This window comes from Giraffa tippelskirchi, chromosome 10 (genome assembly GCF_054371585.1).
Source record: "Giraffa tippelskirchi isolate mGirTip1 chromosome 10, T2T-mGirTip1v1.2.pri, whole genome shotgun sequence".
Taxonomy (NCBI): domain Eukaryota; kingdom Metazoa; phylum Chordata; class Mammalia; order Artiodactyla; family Giraffidae; genus Giraffa; species Giraffa tippelskirchi.
The window spans coordinates 147337014-147363433 of record NC_137284.1 but is presented as its reverse complement, the minus strand read 5'-3'; the positions used below and the strand labels follow the sequence as shown (position 1 = coordinate 147363433).

Below are 26420 nucleotides of genomic sequence, written 5' to 3'. Positions count from 1 at the left end.
TTATCATGCTGTGTCCTTTCAGGAGTCATAACCTGTTTCTTTGTACCTTAAAAATGTGCTGAATTTCTACATTTTGTTTATTGGTGTCTATTTGTGGAGTTTTATTGTCTTTTTTTTTTCACTCATGGGTCATCATCCGTCACTTCTCACTCCTGTGGCACTAGGGTCATTGGGGCCCTATTTTTAATTATATGTGTGAAAGATATCTCCCATTACTAAATTTCTTTAAAGAATGAGTTGCTCTAATGGTTCTGTTTATGAAGTCATATAGTGCCTTAGTTATTTATGCTCCATCTTCTTCCCAAAAGGGACTTGTGGTCTGTGAGAAATTGATTTTAAATTTTTTATTGTTTACTATTCCAAGGCTGGCAAATGATCTAAAATTATAAGATGTAAATAAAAACTAACTATGGGTTTCTTTTCTCATTCTGCTTATAGAGATTAAAAGATGTAATAGTTAGGTAATTTTCCCTTCTTTTAAAGCAAAAATATGTTTCTTTAGTAAGTTCCAGGCATTTGATATTACAGTAAAAACAATGTAAGATTTCATACACTTTCTTATAAAGTATAATGAGGCTCTTAAAGATTAACACCATCTACATTTTCATTCTTTTTTTTCCTTTTTTTTTTCTTTTTTTAGATTCTCGCCTCTATTGAGCTGCTGGCCCGCTCATTGCCAAAAATTCACCGCAGTGCATCAGAACCCTCCTTGAATCGGGCTGGCTTCCAAACAGAGGATTTTAGTCTATATGCTTGTGCTTCTCCAAAAACACCCATTCAGGCAGGGGGATATGGTACGTTTCCTGTTCACTGAAACAAACTAAGTGAATGACGGCGTATAGGAGGGTAGGGACAAAAGAAAGTGAACATATGTTTGCTTATATATTTGTTAAATTGAATAGGATTTTCTTTTTCTTTAAAGGTGAACAAAAGAACTTTAAAAACATAAAGTCTGGATATAGTTTTTTTCCCAGTCTAAAATCCAGTTAGCATTAGATTTTCAACATCAAATGTTTTTTTTTTAATTCACAGACATTGCTGAAAATTTACAGTACCTTTTCCAGAGGCTTTACTTCCCATTCCAAGTTTGTTTTGTTTACTTGGTTAGTCCAATCATTAAATTTTAGTTAAACTTTCCTCATCTACCTTTTGCTATTAGCTATCCCACATCCATTAGGGGCTCTAAGAACAGCACTATCTGTGTGTGTGTGTTGGCAGGTGGGAAGCTGATGGTAAGTTAGGCTGTGTTAGTGAAGGTAAACTGACCAGGTCTAATTAGGAGTCACTAGAATTGAATAAGCTTATTTTTATTAATATTTTTTCTTATAACTATTTCTTTTTGTAATAATTTAGAAAATGTAATTGTTCTTTATTCCCTTAGAGCAGTATAAATTATCGGTGCAGGTAACCAAAGATACCACTGAGGAGTAGCATGTTTGACAGGAGTAACATGGTTTAACTTTGGATTTTTAGTTAATATTTCTTTATATATTAAGGATATCTTACACATTATAGAAGTCAAATTTGCTGACAAAAGTATTGCTTCCTCTGCCTTCCAAAAAGCACAGCAGAATTCTCTGAGAACTTGTAGGTTTGTTTGTTTTCTTTTGGATAACTGTGGTTGCCAAACAACCAAGTAATTGATTTTTTTTAAATTATTATTGCTTTAGATTATACTCACCTCTCATGATGCCTATTAGCAATCACCTTATCCATGTGTCTTGTAAAATATCTTCCCTCCTTATATTCTTTGCCCAACAAGAGTCCACTTGTTATGAATGGATGCTATTTTCTTTTTTTGATTCCCCAGTATAATTAGTATGTTTAGTGCTTTCTAGGACTTCCAGTTTCTTGTGTAAAAAAAAATAACTGTAATGTGGCAGTCAGTATATTCTTACTGTGAATCAGAGTCTTTACTGGGAATCAAAGTGAAAGAAACAGTATTGGTGTTTCGACTTCAGAGTCAGCCTAGGGACCAAAGCCAGCCTCTTAAATACACCTTCATTTACTCAGTTTGGATTTGTGATGATTTTCATTATAGCTGACAGTTCAAGGTTATTCAGCGGCACACAGATAGCATCTGAATAAATGCCGTTCTTCTTGAAAATAAAGGAGAAAATTGGGAAGACTTTACGCTAATGATAGTTTAGTCTTTAAGTACCACAGATAACACACACCATAAATAAAATTTTGAAATATTTTCTTTATTTAAAGAAGTTAGATTCGTCTAGGGAAATCACTCATTGATAAGTTTAGCATAATTTTTGCCCTTCATTTGGGTAGCTTAAGATAAACAATACCATTCATGCTTTTAAAAATCGATTCATAACTTTCAGTTTAGGAAGAGTAGTGAAAAAGAACATTTCTTGTATTTTAAAAAATGAGAATAAGAAAATCATAAAAGAATGTGACTTATTCAAAAACATCAAAGTTCATGATTTCCAAATTTTTCGGTTACACTCAAGATACAATAATTAGTAACTATTAGGCTGGGTTTTATTTATTCATGAATTGAACAGCAAGCATGTAGCTAGCAAAGTTTTTACAAAATTTACTTTGGTCTGTGGAATGTTCAAAGGCGTGGGCAAGAGTCAAAGGATCTTTTTATTGATAGAGCTCTTTTATAATTTCCCAGCATAGCTTCTTCACTTTTATCTTCCTGTCTTTGTTCACCCTCTTTCTTCCCCCCAACACTACCCCCACACCAACACCACCCAGCCAGCGCTCCATATCTGCCTGCCTCTGACTCTTTTCCTTCCTTTCTTTACCAGCCTCCTTTGCCAGAGGGCATTGCTAAACTCTTAGAACTGCTGGGAAAACATTATACCATCCCATTGACATTTGAACATGCCTTCACAGGGTTACATAGTAATTCTCTTCTTTCCAAATTGGGCCCACTGGAAATGTTATTGGGAGAACATTAAAAATATAGCAGGTGAAATATTTAAATAACATGGATCTGGAGAAGTATGAAGCATTAGAATGATACATGTTAGTTTTCCTTTCTGTTGTTGCTGTTTGTTTGAGACTGAGTTTTAGATGTGTTTGTTCTCCAAACAAGAAAAACATTTTCCTAACCATATGTAGAGTTAATCTTTATGACTAAGGAATTGAAACAAAAGGACGTTCACTCATTTGTGACTGACAGCTCCTTTCCTAAAACCTGTACCCTCATATATTTTCATTAAAGTTGATTTCCTTCTTCAGAAGGCAACCTTTTTATAAAACGTTTTACATTTTAAAAGTTTACTAGTCAGTGATAAGGAATGAGGTTTGTCTTCTTGATTTTAAGTAATTTAGGGATCACAGCATTTAAATAAGATACTTCAAGTTTGTTTATTTTCAGATATTACTGTATTATTGTACCAGCCATTTAAATCCTAAGCAAGTAGTTAAACTCATTCTTTCTAAAGTAGTGACTATTTAACACAGTAGCTTATATGGCCTTTCTGCCAAGTGGATCAGTCTAAATGTAAGGAAATCATCTACCCTTTTTTTAAAGTATTATGAAAATATTTCATGACAAAAACATTTTGTCAGTTATAGTCTTATTTGAGAAGTATTGAGCATTTCTATAGTACCTTTTTTGTGATTATTTCTCTAAGAATTTTAAAAAGTTCAGTGTGTCAGTGCCAGAATGTTCCTCATTTTTTTTAAACTGCCTGAAAGGTCACCACAAAGAAGGAATGGGACTTATTCTCGTTTCAAATGACAGCCCCTCTACATCTAAAACAGGGATTTATTTGTGTAGAAAATAACATTAGATTTTTCCTAGACTATTTTATATTTAAGGAATTTTTATCAAATTATATGTGTAACAGTCACTGAAATACATTTAACTCTCGAATTAAGGGTGATTACTTAGTAACATCTTAAAACTAGTTAGTAAAGTCCTTAGCTTTCAGATAAACAAATACTTGATATTTGAAGTGTCTGAAATCTTGGGGTCTTCCCAAGTGTTCTCTGCCCTTTTCCTAAATAAAATCAAATGGAAAATAGAGCTTAGGTTATTCTCAACCAGAAAAGAGGTTTTTAAAAAGTTTCATTTTGACCTCTGATTGATTTTTGGTTAATAATTAAATTAATATACTGAGATTTTTTAAAAAGTCAGAGTATCTAGATGTTTCATTTTAAATAACTTCACAGAAGCAGATTTGGCTCTTACATCAAATAAAATACAGTAGAAGGTGGGATTTAGAGATTTCCTGATATGCAAGAAGGAATAAGCAAGCAAAAAGGTTTGTTTTTCCAAAATCATATCTGTTATCTGTTACCTCTACTTTTTCTTAAATTGTCTGTGATTTCAGAGACATGTAGAAAGACTTTTATTGATACCTAAACTATGAGCTCTTGTTTTTTTTAATGTTTGGTTTTTTGGCCAAGAGGCATATGGTATCTTAGCTCCCCAACCAGGGACCAAACTCACACCCGCTGCATTGAAAGGTGAAGTCTTAACCACTGGACCACCAGAGAAATTCCTAAACTATGAGTTCTTTTTGTCATCCCCCGCCCCACCATACCCTCCACCCCCAACCTAAAGTCTGATGATGAAATCAACAACTATTCCATTAGAAGCGATAGATTCTGGTAGCATGATCTTTACTTTGCTTTCTTGTTATTTGATTTGAAGTTTGTTAGTAAGATTTTGTGCTTTGCGGGGGTTGTGTCGTTTTATTTTTAAGGCTAATATTTAAGTTTGTCAAGTAGAATGCTGTTCAAATTGTAATAATGAGTAGGAAACATCTGGGGTTTTTTTTTAAGTTATTTTTAACATGGTATATACAGTTGAGCTTAGAGTTTATCATTTTCTGATAGTCTCTTAATAGATGAATTCTAGCCATGTTTATTTATAAAGTTTTCTGTTAAGCAAATCCTGTTTTCACATTGGCTTCCTTTAAGGAGTTTTAGATTCTGCTGGATATGGTGACTGCTCATAAGACCGTTGAAAATTACTTTTAAGATATGTATACTTCTGAAAAAAAATAGCAACCTTAAAGCCATAAGCAAAGGTAGTAAGGATGTTTATATATTTCTAGAGTCCCTGTTTACATAGTAGCCTCCTGCAGTTGTACTTTCAATGTTTTGCTCTCCAAGGTTTTAGTAATTTGGCTTTTTTTCCCAATCAGTGCCAAACTCCCCAGCTCTTTTAACTCTAAATATGAGGTAATAAATCTTTTACCCTTCCTTGATCTTTTGACTTATAATACCTTGGTTAATTGTTTGTTAAAAGGAATCCTTGAAAGAAACAATATCACTGTCTGCAGTTCCAGTTAGTAGTTGTATTCAGAATGGAAAAACAGATTATTCATTATTGAAAATTGTTTAGGGGTATGTTCATTGTTAAGACCTTCGACTTTAGATTCAGTGCCTAGCTATGCATTCCAGGTCTGCCATTTTCTGGCTGTGAAATTTTGGACAAGTTACTTAACCACTTTAAACCCCATCTTTAAGTAAATTAACTCCAGTAAATTAAGAAGTAATAGCAGCCGCTTCATAGAGTTGTTATGAGGCTCAGATGCAGTGCAAATGTGTATAAAGTATTCAGGGAGTCACTTGGTATACTATAATAGACACTAGAGTAGTTGCTAATATTATCAGCATACAATCTGAGGATTCTGTCAGCCAGTCATTAGCAATCTGTTGTTTGTTGGGACATGCCAGTGTTCTCTAGTTACCAGTTGAAATCAGTAACAATCTAAAACCGGGTAGATTATTCCTCATTTAAATAGTGTATTCATATAAGTGATTGCTTGGATCCTTATCAGAAGCTGCTGTTACTGAAAAATGATGTTAAGGCTGACTAAATTGTGACAGTTGTCAGTTACTAACCAATTCCCAGAAATGAACTAGGGTGTAATTAATAAGAGGAACCTATCTCTAGTTTCGAGTAGAAGGTATGGACAAAATAGTAGGTGAAAAATAATGTCTTGAAGCCCCCAAATTCATTAAGCTTAAAAGAGTACCTCAGAGGGTCTTTGCGGTTTAAAATTTGTATGCTGAGAATGATGTTCATTGACATGTGCCTATATGTAATTTTGGGGTAGTTTAAAAGGTGAAATGAACTACAAATGGGAGAGGTCTGAATTTTCTTTCCTTCAGTCAAATGTGTAATGTGGACATATTATTTGACCTGTGAATTTTATCTTTTACAAAAGGAGATTAATTTCTGCTTCTTCCTTCCTAATAGTTGCATTTATTATAATAAAATGAGTTGATAATTTGGGGGGAAAGTATTCTACAAATCAACCTTATTATTTTACTGTTGGTTTCTGAGAAATTTTGTTCATTTGAACTGTTTATAGCTTGGTTCGAATCATAGCATGTAAAACCCAACTGGGGGATTATCTGCAGACTTAATGTAGTATTATGTACTACATAGCTGTCTTCTTTCATGATTTCGGCCATTTTTGCTTTTGTCGTTGCTAGATCTGTAATATATAGCTAGTCACCTTTCAGTGAGGTTTCAACGAGGCTTTTCTGCATCTCTAGGTTATTTGAGATAACTTTTTTAAAATTAGCTCTTGTCCTCCCTCTACAGGAGAATTTGCAGCCTTCAAGTAGCCACACCATCATGACAGCATCTACTCTCATTTCTTAAGTCTTGTGTTCGTACAATTTGTTAACATCAAAACACAGTTCTGTTCCTCAACTCTTTTTAAAGATAAAAATTTTCAGTGCATAAGCTGGTGTGGAACAGAAGGAGATTTCCCATCCAACAAAAGAGGGAAGAATGTTTTAGGAACCAGAATTCTCTGCTGCCAGTGTTTCTTCTTCAACACAAATACCACGTATACACAAGTCTGCCCACTCCCAGGAAGAAAGAGGAGAGACCCTGAGTTCTGACCTTTTGATGGTCAGGCATGATGGAAAGAAACCGCTGCTACAGCTTGGGAGATTTGCTCTGGGAAGTCTGCCAGTCAACTTTGCCCTTCTAACCACCAGATCAATATGTGGCTGATCATCTGATGGGGCAGTTGCAATCACCAAGCCTCGTTCTCTTTCCTGTTCTGGGATTGTGTTGTGGAACCCTTTCCCCTAGCCACCACCGGTTCATTTCTGAGGGATGGAACAAAAATGCAGCATGCCCTTCCTGTGTGGTGCATGTTCAGTCCTTGACAAATTTTTACCAAAATGAAGCTACTTTATTTAAAAGGAGGGTGAGAGGTGAGGAGGTCGGTTTGGGTGTGGAGGAAAGGGAATGCTGCATCTTTTTCCTGGGCTGCTGGGGCTCTGGCCTTGGCTTCCTTGCACACGTGGGTCCCTGCCTGGCAGGCCGGCCAGAAGCGGCACGCATCACCTTCTTTTCCCATTGGGTCCAGCAATGAAGACGAGTGTTTGGGGATTTTTTTTTCTCCACCATGTAGCAAGTTCTCAGGAAAATACAATTGATATCTTCCTCCTAAGCTCTTCCAGTCAGTCACCAAGTACTTATGTGGCTGCTTTGTCCAGGGCATAAAATGCCTGTATCTAATTAAAAGCCTACAAAACTGCTTGATAACAGTTTTGAATGTGAGACATTTATGTAATTTAAATGTAAGGTACAAGTTTTAATTTCTGAGTTTCTTCTATTATATTTTTATTAAAAAAAATTTTCAGATTGAATTGGAATAAAATAATATTACTTCCCACTAGAATTATATATCCTGGAAAATTGTATTTTTGTTACATAAGCAGCTTTTAAAGAAAGATCATTACCTTTTCTCTACCTAAATATATGGGGAGTCTTAGCCTAATGACAAATATTTATAATTTTTAAATTAATGGTACTTGCTGGATCCACACTAACATCTTTACTAATATCTCTATTTCTTCCAACTTACTCCTACACTACGTCCTACATCTTCTTCCTAGTCTTTTATCTAGAATATGCAACCTCAAATAAAAATGGTGGTGTCTTCATTCATTCTCCTCCTTCCTTTTTTCCCAAGCCTGATCTTCAAAAGGTTGGTTAATTTGGCAACTGAGTTCTCCAGGCAGAGAATAGAGCAATTTTAGGTGTATTGGGACTGAGGGAGGATGTGTAAAGATTAACATCAGTAAAGAACTGCTGTGGAAAAATTAAGAACCTTGTTCTTTATCTTTATAAATGGAGAATATAACCTAATCATAACTTCCCTTAGCCTTCACTAAAGTGTGGCGTAAATCACAGTAGCAGCAAAGAAAGTGACTCTGGATGTGTTCCTGGCCAATACCTCCCTTATCATGAATCTAGACTCTCTTATCAAGATTTAGGAATGTAAATCAAACCAAATGTACCCAGCCCAGTCAAGCTATGTAGTAAAGGACCTGAACGATATTAGGCAGAACCTATAAAATAAATCAGGGAATCAGAAATTATTTAAAGTTTTCAAATTGTAAATTGCCCCACATCTTTCAGCCTACTAAAGCTTACTGCCATTACATTATTTTTGCTACAATACCTACATTCAGAGGATGAAAATTCTATGGATTTGTAAAAATTGTCCCAGTAAAGTGGAAAATAATCCTCGAAGTTATTAATGAGTTTGAAAAGCAATGAGTTCTTAAGTCTTTGGTGAGTAGAGCAAGATCCTACAAAATTCAGAAATTGTAAAAATGGATTCATGCTGATTTGGAAAGCATCTGTGTGCATAATGCTGGCTCTCTCTTTTAAAAGCAGTGTCTATTTTTCTTTTTAAATTTGTCCCCATAGATGGTTTTGAACATGAACATGCTTGTGTTACCTTTTCCGAGACTGAGAAGAGCCAGGAGCTCTCAGGCAGGGCCCCCTCCCTCAGCCAGGCAGGGGCTGCCCAGGAAGAGCTGGTTATGGAGGAAGCTTAGCGTTGGCATTTTCAAAATTCAAAGTGATAACACTTTTCTTCTTCCCTTTCTGTTTTAGAATAGATTGCTGTCTGATTTGAAAAAGGGAAATGGATTTGTTCTCAAATGAATCTGTGCCCAGAAGCCAGGCTTAGGGCATTGAGAGATTTGTATAGTGCCCTCAAAAAATAACAAAATTTTAGCTTTCCTTTTTCTTCCTTTTCTCCATCAAATTCTTTTTTCTCTAGTTTACAAATAAGATGGAAAAGGAATTTGCTCTGAGTTTTGTATGCCTTTTTTTTTTTTTTTGATGCTTAGACTACAGATAGGCGTGTTGAGCTCCTAAGAAAATACAAGGAAGAACTCTTTGTTGTGCAGAGCACTTTATGAGTAGTTTGCGTGGATAGTATGTGACTGCTTCCCTGACGAGCTTGTGAGGCTGTACTTAATGTCTTTCCTGTAAGGCGGCTGCGGCTGCAGTGCCTTCTGTAGTGTATATAAGGAAAGGTTACGCCTTTTGAAAAATCTCAGAGCAGCCATAAAAAGATTATTTTAAAATACGTAGTATTACTGATGGACTTTTTCATCATTAAATTAGTCTAGGATCTAAACTTTTACCACTGAAATAATATTGACCAAAAAGCAATTTATAAAAGGGATTTGTGAATAGAAAATACAATGTGATCATTTGTACTTATGTGCACCTTAAAAGAGGATTCTGTCTAGCTGTCAAATTCTGGTTCCTTAACATCCAGTCCTCAATTGCATTTGAGATATGGTAGGACATGCTGGGGCACGCTAGCAGATAAAATCCCATATAGTTTAGGATAGATGTTATATTTATGTCACTGTTGGCAAAGAGCATTGTGTAGTAATAAAGAATTCAAGACTTTAGCACTGTCAACCTGAAACTTTGTAAATATTTCCTAGATTGTCATTTGATGCAGTCACAGCTCTTTATCACACAATGTTATCTTTTCCTCATCAGGCAATTTTAGAACTGCTGCACGCCCCTCCTCAGATCTCACCTGCCCTTCCTGTACATTCACCTCTCCAGCCTTGTGCACACCTCATTTAGCTTTAGTTTGAAACACATTGCAGGGTTCAGGTGACCTCTTCAAAAACTACCTCCTCAGAATGAGGTAATGAATAGTTATTTATTTTAAAATATGAAAAGTCAGGAGCTCTAGAACATGAAGATGATCTAAGATTTTAACTTTTATGTACACTTGTATTTGAGCACTCTCCTTTTGTCCTAAAGGGCATTATACACTTAAGCAGTAATACTGAAAAATGTAGCTCAGAGTATCTGAATGTTGTTGAAAGTGGTGCCAGAATTTGTTTTAGGGGTACGTATCAGAATCTTAACCTTAAATCAGTTGCATGAAATTAAATAGTTAATGGTAACACTTGACTGATATAATTTTAATTTTTGGTAGCCTTTTAGCAAGACAGTACATCTTCATAATGAGTTAGCCATAGCTTCATCACATGCACAGATTTTCCTGTTGAGAGACTGCCCAGTTAAGAGGGTAGAATGATGACCCATTTTTCAAGATGCTCTTCTTTGTCCAAACTGGCATTGTGAGTGCTAGAATATCAGCACTTTGAAACTAGTGATTCCAACTATTAGGCTATTAAAAAGCAAAACAAACCAAACACTCAAACCATAGCCAGACATGGCAAGTTTACTATGAGTATAAACAGCAAATAGCTTGCAGGTCATACATTGAAATGGTGTAGGTAAGGCGCTAGAAAAATACCTTGACAATTTGCCAAATGATCTTACTGTGCCTTCATGATGCAATAAAAAAAAAAAAAAAAAGCTAAAATTTTAGCAGAAATCAGTGATTTGTGAAGAGAGCAGCCACCCTGGTCTAACCCAGCTGTGTTAATATTTTTTAGCGTGCAATTTAGACTGCAAAGATAAATGCACTAAAGAGTTTATAGCCAAAATCACATTTAAAAAATGAGAGAAAACACAGGTAAATTTTCAGTGAACAAAACTATTTTTTTAAAGTACATAATCCCTAGTATAGTCAGATATATTTATCACATAGAGCAAATAGGTTGAAATCACAATTCAGTGACATTTCTAGAGAAACTTTTTCTACTCCCATAGGTTCTTCAAAGCATGGAACTTTTATATAACAGAAATGTGTGATGGACATTTTAAATTGCTGTAGTTTGGGGCTGAAGTACTGTGTGCTGGGCAGCAATCGTATGTATTAACTAGTGAGGAGGGAGAAATTAAGATACAGGACAGAATTTGATTTTCTGGTTCCCAGAGTACTGCTGCCGACTAGACACTGAGTTTCCAGAGACTGAAACATAAACTTGCCACTTAGGACTTGTTGTGCAAGTTCCTTGGGACTGTCCTGCTTATGCTGTTCAAAAATGCTCTGAGGGCCAGGTGGGCTCTCCAGGGGCTCCTCTCTGAGGGGACAGCAGACTAGCTAACGACCTGGCGGGCGGATATGAACTGGACACACTCCATGGTGTGCTTCTTGTATCTTGGTTCCTCGCCACCTTCAAAGGCTTCAGCGAGTTCTCTAGACGTTTCCGCTAAGGTGTGTTACTAACACCCGTAGGTTGTTGAGCACCCAAGGAGTGCAGTAGCATCTCGGCGTGATTGTATATTGGCCTGAGGAGAAGGAAGTGGCCAGTGTACTTATGTTCCATGTTGCTAGCTCTGGTAAATTGAAAATACTGGTAAGGTTTTTGTTTTATCAGTACACTAGAGAGTAAGCTTTGTTTTGTTGTTTTTAGATAACCAATTTTCACTTCCATTTGGAAAGACATTTAAATTGAATTTCAGTCCTAAATTTTGCCAGTCATGGTAATTAGCAGTTTCTATCAGGTATTTTTAAGCTAGAAGAGGATAGAAACATTAAGTTCTAAAATCTTAAGGTAACCATGGTTTATTTTAAAATGCTTAGGGGTGGTTAGTCTCTACCTCAAAAAAAGTGATTGAGTGAATCTTTTATTTCGGCATTCACAAGTTCAGTTGTTGTTTTTGTAATACTTTTTTTTTTTTTACCCTTTACCTAAGTGTCAATGTAGCTTTATTAATTACTGAATCAGTTTCATTAAAATGTTTATTTAGCAGTTTTGACTAATTGCAATGATACAATGTAGGCAGTTGTGCATGAGGACACAGCCAATGAGTATATCTGGGGTTTTTTTGTGATGCTTTTTTTCTTAAGACTTCTGTAGATTTATGAAGTACTCATTGAAAACAACTAAAATATGTTTATTCATGTTGGTATGAAAAAAAAAAAGCTATGTGCAGACCATCTGCTTCTTCTGGCAGGCTGAGCACATTGTCCATCACCCACAAGTGGCTGGTTCTCATCGCAGAATCTATGTAGGCAATCGGGCATGAAATTCACTTAAGAAATAGAGCAGAGGAAGTGTTTTGTTTACAGGAATGGAGATGGGAGTTATGAGTAAGTTGCTTAGTCAGTTGGCTTTGTTTTGAAAATTACTGTGTTACATTTGTGTGTTAAGTCTTTTTAACCTACTTGTGTTTTGACAGTATATGTCACATAGGAAGAAACCTCAGACTAGCATAAGCAACAGAGCTCACAGACTAGGCACAAATGCAGACAAAATGGACCAAAATGGGAGGGGGGAAGGTATGGGAAAAAGTCTAGGGGTAGGGAAAAATTGATGTGAGGGTGGGAAATAAACTGTAATTACCTGAAATAAAATGTAAGAGTGCAATAAGTGTGCTTTTTATTCTAAGCTGTGAACGGGTTTTTTTAAAAAAATCATTCCTTCCTAATGCATTTGCCTATGTTCCATAGCTGATTAAAACCAGCTATATAAACATATGCCTTTTTATTCATGTTAGTTACCAACATAAATGGCTAAACTTTATGTCTTATTTATCTTCATGTTATGTTAGTTTACATACAGGGATGTGTGTATGTGTGTGTGTATGCTATAAATTTTCCCTCCTTCATTTGAAAATGCACTTGTTGGGTCCTCTGTGTTTCCTTAGGCCACGCCACAGGTCATAGTCTCAGCTTGGCCTTCGTATCGCCTGATTTGAAGGACTATCACAGTGACGTAGCTCGTTCATTGGTTGTACACACTCTAACCCTTTTCCTTGCTCAGCAATTACTGTTTCTTCTAAAACGAGTGTACAACCATGAGATTGAAATTAACTGTTTGACATATATCCCTTTGAATTCTATTTATTAGTTATGATTGCTCTTTGGTTTGTACCAAGAAAAAGGAAATCCTGCCTCCCCACCTTTTCACTTATTTCTTAGTTTGAGGACAATTCTTCTGTAAGAGAGAGGAAAGGGAACTCCTTCATGTTTTAACTGCAGCAAGTTAATGGCCCTGGTTTACACCAAACCTTATGGCGATTCACATTCACATTCCTCTCCTCTCTTGCTGCCAAAGGTTTGGGTTTTGTTCACTTCAGTTCTGCTTAAGCATTGAAAAGGTTTTCATGGAGTCTGGAGTGTTCCCAGTGAAAAGATGGTTTTTAATTGTCCACAGACCTCTCTGTACCTGCTTTGCAAAAATTACAAAGGAGTAACTATTTTTAAAGCTTATTTTTCAATTCATAAAAAAGACATTTATTTTCAGTCAAATGGATGATGTCTCCTTGTCCCTTAATCCTCAATGTTTGCTTGAATCTTTTCTTTTTTTTTCAATTTTTACCCATCCCCACTTCTTGATACTTCTTGGGTTCTCTTTCCTGCTCAGGTCCTTTCATTTGTACTTTGGAGTTTTTTCTCATGTAAATTTGTACAATGGAAAATATTGTTCAGTTTGGATAGAACGCATGGAGAATTAAATAAAAAAGATAGCTGAAATTCAGATTGAAATTTATTTGTGTAAAGTTATTTAAAAACTCTGTACTATATAAAAGGCAAAACAAGTTCTATGTGCTTGATGTGAATATGCGAATACCGCTATAATAAAGATTGACTGCATGGAGAAGTCTTTATCAAGACAATTATTTTTCTAGCGCTGTCACATTCAGTAATGGAAGTAGGGTTTTGACAGTTCTTTCAGACAGCGGAGGGACTTGAGAAGTGTATATTGTTTCATATCTAATGAAATTTTATATATATTTCGATTACTGCTTGGTGGGCAGAAGGTATTTATATGAGAAATACATTTAAAGTTAAGTTGTCAAGATAAATACTTGGTACATTGCACCCGTTACCCTCTTGTAGAAGTGACAGTTTTTGTCTGATGTTGGTGATGATCCTCAAGTACTGTGTGATGGTGTGATATGACTGTCCCCCTCCAGGGGCTCAGCTGAAGAGTGTGCTATAATTGAGTCGTATAAGTAGTAGTCTGTCTGGAGAAGTTCCCTCTTCTGAACTGTGAATGGTGTCTTTCAGCTTTTTGACACAACTTCCAAAGATATATTTTCTATAGGAACACAGACTGTAGACAGAAATATATGTATTTGAAACTATGCATTCATGTTTTATACTTCCCATTTTAATGCTGGCTACCTTGACTTTATACATTTAATCTCATGAAGTTTGAAAGACACCTAGAGTATCATCAACGCTATGTGATATTACCAGGCAAAGTTTCCAGAAGAGAGATAAATAATTCTAAAACTTCACCAGGAAACCCTGTGTCTGAGAACAGTATAAACAGAAAAGTCTTCAGGCGCATGTTTGAGGAATCTGGTTTCTGACCTTTGTGCCCCTCCAAATGAATAATAAAATGCTAGTGAGACAAGTACTTTCTCTGAACTGCAGTTCTCTCCTCTGGAAAATGTAATTCTGTAATACCACATAACAGAAACTCACTTTTAAATAACCTTTCATACATGATGGAGTGTAATTGTGGATTCACTTCTTAATGCATTGTTCTAAGTAGTTTTCCTTAAAATCTAGTCCAGAATTATAAATCCTTTAATTATTGTGATAAAATTCTATTATTATAAAGAAGCATACCATACTAGCTTTTCTGAAATTTTATCAGGGGTTTGATAAAATTTGAGCCTACTATCTAGGCTATGTAGTTCTCCTAGACTTGCCAAAAGAACTCTTAAAGAATTTGTAGCTAGAAAAGGAGATTATGCCACTTGCATATTCCACTTGCTCTTCTGTCTTCTCCAGTCAACAAGCCCACTGCTCATGCAGGAGATAGAAGGTAAAGGCCAAGTACTGAGGCAGGCCAGTACCAGCTCAGACAGCACCCGTTTCCGCCACTATGCACTGCTGTCCTCTGAGGCTCCTGATGAGATGGTGGCAACAGGCACCGGGGTCTGCCTCTTCCACAGACTAGTTCCAGAGGCAGGTGGGACCAAGAGGACATCTGTAGTTCCCAGAAGACGCACAAGCATTCCTTCCACAGTACCTCCGTGCCTCACAACTTTATTAGGTAATCAGTTGTGTTATTTACACTCAAGTTTCCATAGGAAACTGGGTAAACTCACACGTGTGTTAAATTTTGACACTTGATATTTTCTGTTGCTATCAATTCTTTCACTGCCTTCCTTTCCATTTATGAAGGTACATCTCTCCATCTACCAGGCCACAGCCTAAAACTAACTTTGTTCTTTTAGCCACTCACTAGGAAGAAAAAGCCATCCTAAATGTCTGTCTTGCTTTAGGCAGAGGAGAGGGGTGACTCTGCATCTGCTGAAATATGTTTACAGTTTGTCTCCATATGGAGGCTTATTTATAAAAATCAAACTAGGACTCAAGTGTCACTATAAACTTAGTTTAGACCCAATGGTTTGGAAATAACATCTGCTTCCATTTAGGGTATTTCCTTCCTGCCAGATGTAGTTCTGAGGGCTTATGTGCAAATTCATTGAATTTACTTAATCCATTTTACAAATGAGGGCATTGAAGCAAAGTTCAAACAAGTAATCTGCCCAAACTCCCAGCAGGCACTCCATAAATAAATGACCAGAGCTAGGAGTCAGACCCAGCAAGTCTGGCTCCAGGGCCTGAGTTCTTCACTGTGCCAGTTTTCCAACTGCAGGTTGAAACCCATTAGTGGGTAGTAAAATCAGTCTCAATCAACCATTTGTTTAAATGTAGAATGGAATAAAAAAGAAAATATAACAGGTAAGTTTGCATAAAACTTTTCTATTATATATGTATGTATACATGTATACACATAACACACACACTCTAGGTCACAACATAAAATGATTTAAGAGTAGGTAGGTCATGATCACAAAGCTTTACACTATCTACCTCACTCAGACCTACAGCCAAACAACCAGGATTTGAACCTTAGTTCTCTAACTGTTGAAACTTGGGGAAGTTACCTAACCGCTCTACAGTTCAACTTAGAAGTTAAAGTTGGATGTACAGGTCACTCGGTTGTGTCCTACTCTTTTTGACCCCGTGGACTATACAGTCCATGGAATTCTCCAGGCCAGAATACTGGAGTGGGTAGCCTTTCCTTTCTCCAGGGGATCTTCCCAACCCAGGGATCGAACCCAGGTCTCCTGCATTGCAGGCAGATTCTTTACCAGCTGAGCCACAAAGGAAGTTCAACTTACTCATCTCTAAAATGGAAAGAATATGAGAAGAGTAAGAGGTTTGTTCCTTTGAGAGTAGGCTGGCTGGGACAATTTTTGCATCAGCACAAACTGATTTCACAGCTAGGGTATGGAAAAGAGGATTCAGTATGTGGAGGCCACATTGGCTGATTTTAAAAGACAGCTAGTTTTAAAGTAGTCTTTAATTCAAGTCAAGCAATTCTGATTGATTTCTCAGGAAAAAAGCTAATGGAGTTATCCTACTTGAGTTCACTGTTACAGACTGTATTCTTTCCCAAACAACTATTGATGGGGGGAGGAGCAGCAGTGGAAAACCACAAAAAATGAGACCTAAGAAGCACATAGGAATCTGATGGTCTTTTAAAGACCATAAATATTTATCAGGTGAGACAGCACACTCCTACACAGGTGAGTAAACACAAAACCAAGAGTGTCCAGCACCTGTGCACCAGGCTCAGGACTGCTGGAGCTGACAGTGGGGAGGGTGAAAAACTGTTTCACTTGCTTCCGCTTTTGCTGCCATTGTGCCCACTCTGACCATTGGGGAGAACCAAAGGGTGAGTGAAAGCCTAGGAACTAGGAACTCAAACTGAACCATCCCCTGCTTAAAGCTTGTGAGCTTTCTCACTGCCTGACCTTATCTAGTCCCACCCTCTCCTCCCTGCCCACTGGACAGAACCTTAAACATGGTGACCCTGGTCCCACCCTAGACCTTGGTCCTTGCCCTTCCTTGTCCCTGTGGCACTCTTCCTTCAGACCCCACACAACTGGTTCCTGCTACGTGTCAGGTTTCAGCTCAGATGCCTTCTGTCCACCAAGAAGTATCAGCACAGACCCAGCTAGCTCCCAGTATAACTGCCTTTACAGCAACTACTTGTCTGTCTGTCCTTGCTGAAGTCTGAGTTCTCATCTCTCTTGTTTAGCATGGCAGTCCCAACACCTAGGTAATCAAAAACATAAAAATGTTAACAGCTATGCTTCTGGGCAACTCCTTAAGCTGCAGCTGCTACTGCTAAGTTGCTTCAGTCGTGTCTGACTGTGTGCGACCCCACAGATGGCAGCCCACCAGGCTCCCCCATCCCTGGGATTCTCCAGGCAAGAACACTGGAGTGGGTTGCCATTTCCTTCTCCAATGCATGAAAGTGAAAGTGAAGTCGCTCAGTCGTGTCCGACTCTTAGCGACCCCATGGACGGAAAACCCTCCTTCCATGGGATTTTCCAGGCAAGAGTACTGGAGTGGGGTGCCATTGCCTTCTCCAGTCCTTAAGCTATTCGAGTGCCTATTTTTATCTGTAGATAGAAGAAAATTCTGTCCTACTTCCTCTTAGAACTATGATACTAAAGAAAGTTGAAAAGTACTATGAAACAAACTTTTGAAAAACTGCATTATCCTATTTCACCCTTATCTTGCATTCTTCTGGCCCTAAGAATTCCTAGTTAGAAACATGTCTTAAGAGTTCCACAAATGGTGACTCACCACAATGTCCAGCCCACAAGAGATACATAAACATGAGATGGACTGCACCGACCTCTAACCTCTGTATACTTTGGGCAAGAAAACACTAGCAGTAGAGAAATGGCAAGATCTTCACATAAACTGTCAATGTACATGTGGCTGAGACAGCTAAGCAGGTAGGTAGTATGGCACTGCTGTTATGCATGGGGTCAGACCTAATGTCATTCACTCAGCAGTGTGTGACCCTAAGCAAGGTTACTTCATTTCCTTGAACGTTGATGTCCTCACTGATCATCTATACCATGGGGTACCCAAGAAGATCCACCGAAAGGGCTATAAGCAGTTGGCACAGCAGTTCAGTGCACAGGAAATCATCCATAAAGGGTGGCTGTCATCATCAGAAATATCCATAACTCAGTTCCTCATTCTTGACCAACACACTTTAATTTACAACTTTAATACACAATATGATGTCCTTAATTTCTTGAAATTCTCACCTGGCTCCTAGAGGGAAACAAAAGTTGGAAAGCTTCTAATCCATCGCTCTTGTTCATTCAATTATTCAAGCATTCACTGAGCATCAGTCATGTGAGTGGCCTTGCAGAGGAGTCAGATCACCTTGCTTTCTCAACAGGCTTACGGTCTAATCATTAAAATATTAATGACTGTGTGCAGGAATATTGGAAAATATATGAGAAGATAGGAGAGGCTAGTGCTGCAGACCTATTCACACTGGAGAAACAAAGAAGCCTGGTGAGGACGGGGACCTCTGCCTGGTCCAGAGCAAAGCCAGACCCAGAACAAGCTGTAAAACAGCTTAACTGTTTGCCCCCACCCCCTACCCCCACAGACTCAAAACTACTGTAATTTTCATGTCAATAAACTACTTCTAATTAAAATAACAGCAATACTAGTAGTCTGATTAAACAGGAACACTTAACTGTCACTTAATGCTTCCTATTCTTTAAAACAATTTCCAAGGTATTTTGAATGATGGCAATTATTAATGTGCAATGGTTAATTTTTATGTTTTTTACATTTTTATGGAGGTGTAATTAAAAATGTGCAGATACTAAAGGTTTAATTCAATGAATTTTGACAACTGTATTCACCCACATAACCCCCACCCTATCTCTACAGTTTCCCCAGTTTGTAGACTTCATATGAATGGAATCATTCATTATGCACTTTTAAGTGACGTTCACTCCTTTTGCTTAATATGATGACTCTGAGATTCATCTAAATGATCTTGTCTTATAGCTTGTTTTTAACTGCTGAATTATTATTCAGTTGAATGAATATACTGTAATATGTTTATCCATTCTCTCATTGATGTACAATTAGGTCTAGTTTGGAGATATTATGAAAAATTTTGTACATGTCTTTTATGGACATATAGTTTTCATTTCTCTTGAGTAAATCCTAGGAATACAGTTGCTGAATCCTAGGATATACATGTTTAACTTTATTAGAAACTGCCAAACAATTCTACAAAATCATTGTACAGTTTTACACTCTTACTAGCAAATATTGCTAGTTGCTCCAAACTGTCACTAACATTTAAAGTTGTCAGTCCTATTTTAGCCATCCTAGTGAGTACAAAAGATCTTACTGTGGCTTTAATTTGCATTTCCCTGGTGATTAAAGACATTAAGAGCCTTTTTTCATGTGATTATTGGCCATTCATGTATCTTCTTTTGTGAAGTATCTGCTCAAGGCTTTGGCCCATTTTTCAATTGGATTGTTCAATCTAATTTATGATTACGGGGTTCTTTACATATACCATGGAGAAGGCAATGGCAACCCACTCCAATACTCTTGCCTGGAAAATCCCATGGATGGAGGAGCCTGGTGGGCTGCAGTCCATGGGGTCGCTGAGTCGGACATGACTGAGCAACTTCACTTTCACTTTTCACTTTCATGCATTGGAGAAGGAAATGGCAACCCACTCCAGTGTTCTTGCCTGGAGAATCCCAGGGACGGGGGAGCCTGGTGGGCAGCTGTCTGTGGGGTCGCACCGAGTCGGACATGACTGAAGCGACTTAGCAGCAGCAGCAGCAGCACATATACCAGATACAAGCCCTTTGTTGGATATAGATGCTATATTTTTTCCAAATAGTGGCTTATATATTTCATTCCTTAATGGTATCTTTTGATAGCAGAAATTTTTGATGAGGCTAAATAAAATTTATTGTTTTTTTAATCAGTGCTTTTGTTTTTTCTCCAAAAGTTTTTTGTCTGCCTTAAGATTATTAAGATAGTCTCCTGTGCTTTCTTTTAAAAGCTTTAAAAGGTTGGGCTTTATTTTAGGTCTATTATCCATGCAATGATTAATTTAAAAACATGTTAAATGACAATCTCTTAATCCCTAAAGGATCTGTGAGGAAAAGAATTCCTCCCAGTATCTTCCTTTTGAAAGAAAAAACTCCTGATCTGGAAAATGAAAGGGCCATAACCTTTTACTGTTGAAAGAGTTAATTTCCACACAATTCTAATATGTAACATTCCCATATGCTCAAATTTTTCATTAGAACTATTTTTGCAACTACAAACAAGCTCCCTATCTATCTTGTCCAGCAGAGCTGGTGCTTAAAAAGTCTTTGATCAATAGACAGACAAATGGGACCCTAAACTGTAACACAGCTTAAGAAAAAATAATTTTTTAAAACATAAAAGGAAAAGGAAGATGAGACTAAAAGTATGTAGGGGGAAGAGGGGACAGAATGACAGCAAATGTGAAAATAGGAAAAGCAGAAATTAGACGTGATGTGTTAATTATTCTTTATGCTGTTATAAAATGCACTGTTTCTTCAGAACCATCATAGGTGCAAAGTCAAAACATGTTTACAGACAAATGTTAAACATAACAAGAAACATGGGGTGCACCCATTTGGCAAGAGCTGAGCCTCCGTTTTCAGTCTTCATCATCCGGAGGGATACCCAATTCCTCATCCGTCCACTGGGAAGGGTCGGGATAAGGAAAGTGACCCTAAGGACAACCAATTAAAAAAAAGTTCAAGAATCTATACTTCACAAAACTATTAATAATCTATACTAGATACAGTTGATTAAATTTTAAAAGAAATCTTGGGGGGAGGAAAAGTGATTTAAATAATAAACAATCCTTGATATACCCCAGGAGCAAATTCTATTGCACTTCAACTATCTGATGGTCCAACTATTCTTCAATCTGTTCAGAACGTGCCGCGGCCTGAATTTGAGAAGCTTGGCCATTTTGGAGCTTCCGCCTGAGCCGGCATTTGAGTATGAGTTTTGGATGGAAGGGAGGGGGAATGGAGACAACAGATTTCAAAGACACCCCACATCACAACAGTCCCTGAATTGTTGTGAATCCCTTGACAACAGTGTTGTCTTGAATCCCTGACAAAACATAGTGTCTCAAACTGTCCTATCGTTCCTGCTGGGAGACCTGGGAGCCTCGGGTGGACTGACTCCTCTTTGATCCTGATCTAGGGCATGTCATCGTCTCCTGCCAGCCAGCCGCACGCAGACCTGACAGCTGACCACAGGGACACAAAGGTGTCTGTGCGCTGCCAGTTCACAGACACCAGGCAGCTTCTTTCTGGGGGACGAGGGCACAGAAATTGAGAGAAGTGGGGCACTAATCAACCTGATGCTTCCAGAACTCACTGTGTAAATATAAGATTTTTCCCTATCCTTAAAAAAAAAATAACTAAATTTACTGAAATTCAAAGTATTCTGGAGCAATAAGCATGGATTTCAATGGCCTAAAAGTGTAATTTCCTAGAGAATGGCATCTGTGCAAATGTGATTAAAAGCTCATTTGAGGCCAGTTACATGTTAGAAAGTCACCAGTAATTAATTTCCCTGCTTCAGACAAATTAGCTCACATCCATTCCACCTCAACCTGGCTGCCTTGGGCCTCTGAACAGACTAGATGACACGTATCATTTAAAGGCATTTAAGGGTGAAACTTAACCTGCCAATCACCCCCTACCCAGCTTAGAAGGTAAGCGAATTAGCTTCTGTAGTCTCCCTTCCAGATATGGCCACCAATTGGCAACCGTAAGACACGCAGTACCTACGTGCACATCCTTGAGTGGAAAAGGTCAGAGATGATAATGTTTCCTAAAATAAAAGGATCCCTGCATATACATGGACAACATACCTCCAGATAGAAAAACAGGCTACAAAAAGAAAAACAATCTAAGCTATAAACAGATCTTCCCTCCCCACACCCAACGAAGGACGGGGCCGACTCTCCTGCACTTACCAGCACAGCATCTGAGTCGTGCCAGAAGCGCCAGAGAATCCAGAACCACATGGTCGCGCTGAAGAACTCGGCCTGGATCACCTGGGATCTGGTCAGCTGCGGGAACTGTCTGTACCGGGGCTCGATGTGCGCACCGCCGCCAGCCCTACACAACAAAACGGACGTGTGAGGCAGCTTGCTCTTTGAGCTCATCCAAAACTCTATGAGTTACAGCCAGAAACTAAACCTTTCCTTCCTCCTCCGCAAAAAAACAGAAGGATAATGCTCCATGGTCCCTCAAAATACTCCACTTGCATAAGCGTGCTGTAAACGTGTGCAGCAGCAAAAACTGGCCTGAACTGACGAGGGGCTAATTATGATGTTCACTGAGTGAATATCCATACATTTTACACCAGATATGAACGTGCTGATTAGCAGGGTACTGGCCCCACACAGTTGTTAAGGGATCGTGAATCTGCAGTAGGTCACTAGCTTATCCAGAGAAACAAATCAGCAAATTAATTTTGTTCTAGAGAGCCATCTGTTTCAAAGACAAATTATGTCCTCTGCTGTATTAGTAATACAATCTTTATTAAAAGACCACTTTATGGAAAAGAGAACTTAGATCCTTTTTAATAAGCCAACAACACTGAACAAAGCAAACAGACTTAAACAGTAAGTTTGAGCAAGTTTTTCTGGTTTTTGTTTTTTCATTTAGATACTGTTGACAAGGTGTGGGATATCATCCATAGGGCTCCCTTCATTTTATTTTGTTGGATTATAATTATTATAGCTTGAATCTAATGTAAATAATGTAAGTTGTACTTAATGGGGCTACTTTCAAGTCCTTTTCAGCAGCTATACATATACTATTACATAGAAATGGATATAGAAATTTCAAAGAAAGTTTCTACATAAAACGTGTTCACAAATTTCATTCCAGGTAAGAATCAGCTTATAAAACAATGTTCCCTTTTGTTTGACATAGAAATGAGTATCTGTACAAAAACTTCAGTAAAATCACTTCAAAATGCACTACAGTTTTGTGAACATTAATACTTCCATGGTTCTTGATACATATTACCTAGTACCCTTTTTATTCTCTTCTACTCTAAAAGATTACTAACAGTTATTATTTACAGAGTGTCTTATCACCTGTCAGACACCACACCAAGCACTTTATACATTATCATTTAATTTTCAAAACAACTTGATGAGATAGATCTATGGTTATCAATGTTTACAAATGAGGACACTGGAGTATTATTGTTTGGTGGCAAACCCCAAGCTCTTAAATACTGCCCACAAACAACATTAATTCCATATTTATGTAAAGATCTATCCAACACTCTTATTTGAAAAATTCTATATAAAAAAATATTAATAGTAATTAGCTATGTATGGTATCAGAAATGGGTTTTATTCTTTCTGCATGCATGTGTGTATTCATGTAAGTATGTATCCTTTTTTTACAGTGACCATATATTACTTTTTTTCTTTCAAACATTTATTAAAGCCAACTTCTAAACTTTAATTAGTTTTTAGGTAATCTTTTACCAATGTATAGTACTAATTTTTTACTGAGAATATGATATTACATTTGTATGGAACTTTACAGACTGCAAAGCGCTTCCATGTACATTTATTGTTTGAGGCACCAATAACCCTCTGCACGACATGTTACTTTTAAAAGCTTCTGTCAAGCATCACTACTTTACACCCTGAATTTATCACACTGTTTCTGTATGCCAATTTTATTTAACAGTACCTATGCAGGAGCTATCTGTGCATACAGATACTACATTATGTAAATAAACCATGGGGGTGGGAATTCAATATGTTAACAACAGGCTTCCTCTTTGATAGATTTTAGATACAATCTAGTAGTAAGTGCTCATCAGTTAAACTCATTTAAAATAAGTTTTGAAAATTATAGTTTAGATCCCTTCCCAGAACTCTCCACATTTCATTATTATGAGAGTGATATCTTGTTTTTTAACTATGAAATAAGTGGGTCATTGACTGCAAGGTATAAATCTTTTTGAAGGAAGATTTGAAACACTGCAATTAGAGAAAGGATGAATGACATAATGATTGCCATGATTAAAGAATATAAAGAGTCCACAAACATCTAATTTTATGTTCCAAGAGAGGTTGTTAACTGCACTAAGGCAAACTATATAGGCCTGAACAACCCTCCAAATAGAAACTATGACAGCAGATTAATTTTTTTTTAACTTTTAATAAATCATTAAAATCTTGGTATGGAAGTAGCAAGACCGCAGCGAACAGGAACACCCCCTCGTCTTCCCATGCAGGCTCAAAGGCTGTTGTTGGTGGCTCTCGATCTCTGTCCTTCTCAGGTCACACATGCCTTTTCCTTCTCTCCATCCTACATCTGTCCCAGTTCCATATTCATAACAGACACGTGGCTTTAAGCAAGTCACTCTTTTCATTTAGCTGGATCTCAATGGCAACCCACTCCAGTACTCTTGCCTGGAAAATCCCATGGACGGAGGAGCCTGGTAGGCTGCAGACCATGGGGTCACTAAGAGTCGGACACGACTGAGCGACTTCACTTTCACTTTTCACTTTCATGCATTGGAGAAGGAAATGGCAACCCACTCCAGTGTTCTTGCCTGGAGAATCCCGGGGACGGTGAAGCCTGGTGGGCTGCCGTCTATGGGGTCGCACAGAGTCGGACATGACTGAAATGACTTAGCAGCAGCAGCAGCAGCAATTCCCTAATAACAATAGCTATTTATACAATACCTGTATGGTCTTTCCTGGGCACCAGCAACTCTTGTAAAAACACTTCAGAAATTTGTTATTCGTTTACTTCCCCGGAAGTCAACATTATTATCCCAGTTAAACCGGTGAGAAAACTCAGTTCTTATGAGATCATGAAACTTTCCCAAGATCATACAGCAAGAGTGTCGTAGAGGTGAGATTTGAACAGCCTGGGGGCAGAATCCTGCTTTTAACCACTATCTTGCAGTGCCTCTTAGTAAAGTGTAGACCATGGTTGGAGAGGCTTGGAACATCACCTGGAAAAATCCAGTGTGCTGCTTTCAGTCCTGCACTTACTGAATGTCTCTGCACTCCCAGCTTGCTTCTGGCAGACCTGCCCTCCCTTGGCATCAGCACTGGGCTCTCCAGTGGGCTTCTCCCGCTACATCATGGGTGACTCTGCCTTTGCTCACTCTCTTAAATTCTGGTGTTGCAAAGGTAAACTCTAAAGGATACTACAGGCTTTGGGTGACAATAATATCTCAACGTAGGCTCATCAACTGTAACAAACATACCCTCAGGTGGGGGATGCTGATAATGGAGCAAGCTATGCATGTGTGGCTTGGGGGATTTATGGGAAATCTCCGTACCTTCCTCTCAATTTTTTTTTTCTTGGAAACAGAAAACTGTTCTACAAAATACTTTAAAAAAAAAAACTTCTGACATTGCCCAAGCATCCACTTTTGGCTCTCTTCCCACCCTTTCCCACTCCACCCTCGTGCCTTGGAGCACTAATTCTCCACTCTGCAACCATAGTAATTTTTTAGAATTAAAATGTGGCCACGTGACATCTGATTAAAACGACCGATCAGCGCCTCTGTTGGAAATCTCTCAGGCAGGCCTGTGTGTCTTAGTCGGGCAGTCGTGTCCGAGTCTTTGTGACCCCCATGGACCGTAGCCCGCCAGGCTCCTCTGTCCAGAGGATTCTCCAGGCAAGAATACTAGAGTGGGTTGCCATTCCCTTCTCCGGGGGAATCCTCTTGATCCAGGGATCGAACTCGGGTCTCCCGCATTGCGGGCTGATCCTTCACTGTCTGAGCCACCAGGGAAGCTAGGGCACAGCCACGCATAAGGAGCCTCTACCATTCTTTCCCTAGACCCGAGGTCTCCGGCCTCACCTCTGGCCTCACCTTGCCGCTTCAAACTACCCTGTACAGGTGATTTCCTCTGCCTGACGCCCTCGCCTCCTCAGCTCCTGTCCTTGCTTCCAGATTAGCTCTGACTGTCTCCACGTTCAACTGGTCAGCTTCCCGGGGGAAGCCTCCCTCTGGGGCCGGGACCGTCAGATACACACCTCTATCGGCTTCACGGGCCCCGGCGTCTCGCCGTCAGACTACAAGTTCCAGCATGCCTCAGGGGTGGAGGCCGCCGCAGACCAGGATCGGCCCCTGCTGCTCGGCGTCAAGGTGAGGGCGTTCGGAAGGCTAATGCCTTCCGCTAGAAGCGGGCAAAGCCCCAGCCCCAGGCAATACTCACCGACGGACGCCACCGGCTCCAGCCGCCCGCGCGCAGCGGCCTCTGAAGAGGCGGCCTCCAACATGGGTGAAAGGCGCCAGTCGCTTCAGAGCCGACATGCCAGCCATCGTCAGCCCTGCCGTTGCCCAGGCCGCACAGCCGCTTCACGTCACTTCCGCTGGCACCGCCGGGTG

The 26420-nt window shown here is 38.6% G+C and overlaps 2 protein-coding genes across 27 annotated transcripts in view; one reads left to right on the top strand and one right to left on the bottom strand.

Annotated features, from left to right (window-relative positions):
- Nucleotides 1-18646, top strand: part of BRAF (B-Raf proto-oncogene, serine/threonine kinase) — a 180857-nt gene extending 162211 nt beyond the window's left edge. For 14 of the 26 annotated variants that reach the window (XR_014066800.1, XM_081534340.1, XM_081534336.1 and 11 more), the window contains 2 exons: nt 641-794; nt 6539-7899. Coding sequence is in view for 19 of the 26 variants with exons in the window: in XM_081534340.1 (XP_081390466.1) it covers nt 641-794; nt 6539-6561 (177 nt within the window). In the remaining 7 variants the exon portion in view is untranslated. Of the gene's footprint in view, nt 1-640; nt 951-6538; nt 7900-14888 lie in introns of those variants that run through there. The other 12 variants (XR_014066798.1, XR_014066796.1, XR_014066799.1 and 9 more) reach the window with 6 other exon arrangements.
- On the bottom strand, nt 18170-26397 carry NDUFB2 (NADH:ubiquinone oxidoreductase subunit B2). Its single transcript, XM_081534346.1, has 3 exons — nt 26248-26397; nt 22003-22147; nt 18170-20736 (listed from the first exon to the last, which is right to left on the bottom strand). Exons 1-3 carry the CDS (start codon nt 26352-26354, stop codon nt 20662-20664), a joined length of 327 nt encoding a protein of 108 aa, XP_081390472.1. The 5' UTR covers nt 26355-26397; the 3' UTR covers nt 18170-20661.
- Nucleotides 26398-26420: the final 23 nt, after the last annotated feature.

What these genes read in the sequence shown, in the direction of transcription:
- NDUFB2 (XM_081534346.1), bottom strand. Translation starts at nt 26,354, where the DNA reads ATGGCTGGCATGTCGGCTCTGAAGCGACTGGCGCCTTTCACCCATGTT. An exon ending in GGAGCCGGTGGCGTCCGTCG is followed by an intron (nt 22,148 to 26,247) that starts GTGAGTATTGCC and finishes TTTGTTGTGTAG; the next exon opens with GGCTGGCGGCGGTGCGCACA. An exon ending in ACGACTCAGATGCTGTGCTG is followed by an intron (nt 20,737 to 22,002) that starts GTAAGTGCAGGA and finishes GGTTGTCCTTAG; the next exon opens with GGTCACTTTCCTTATCCCGA.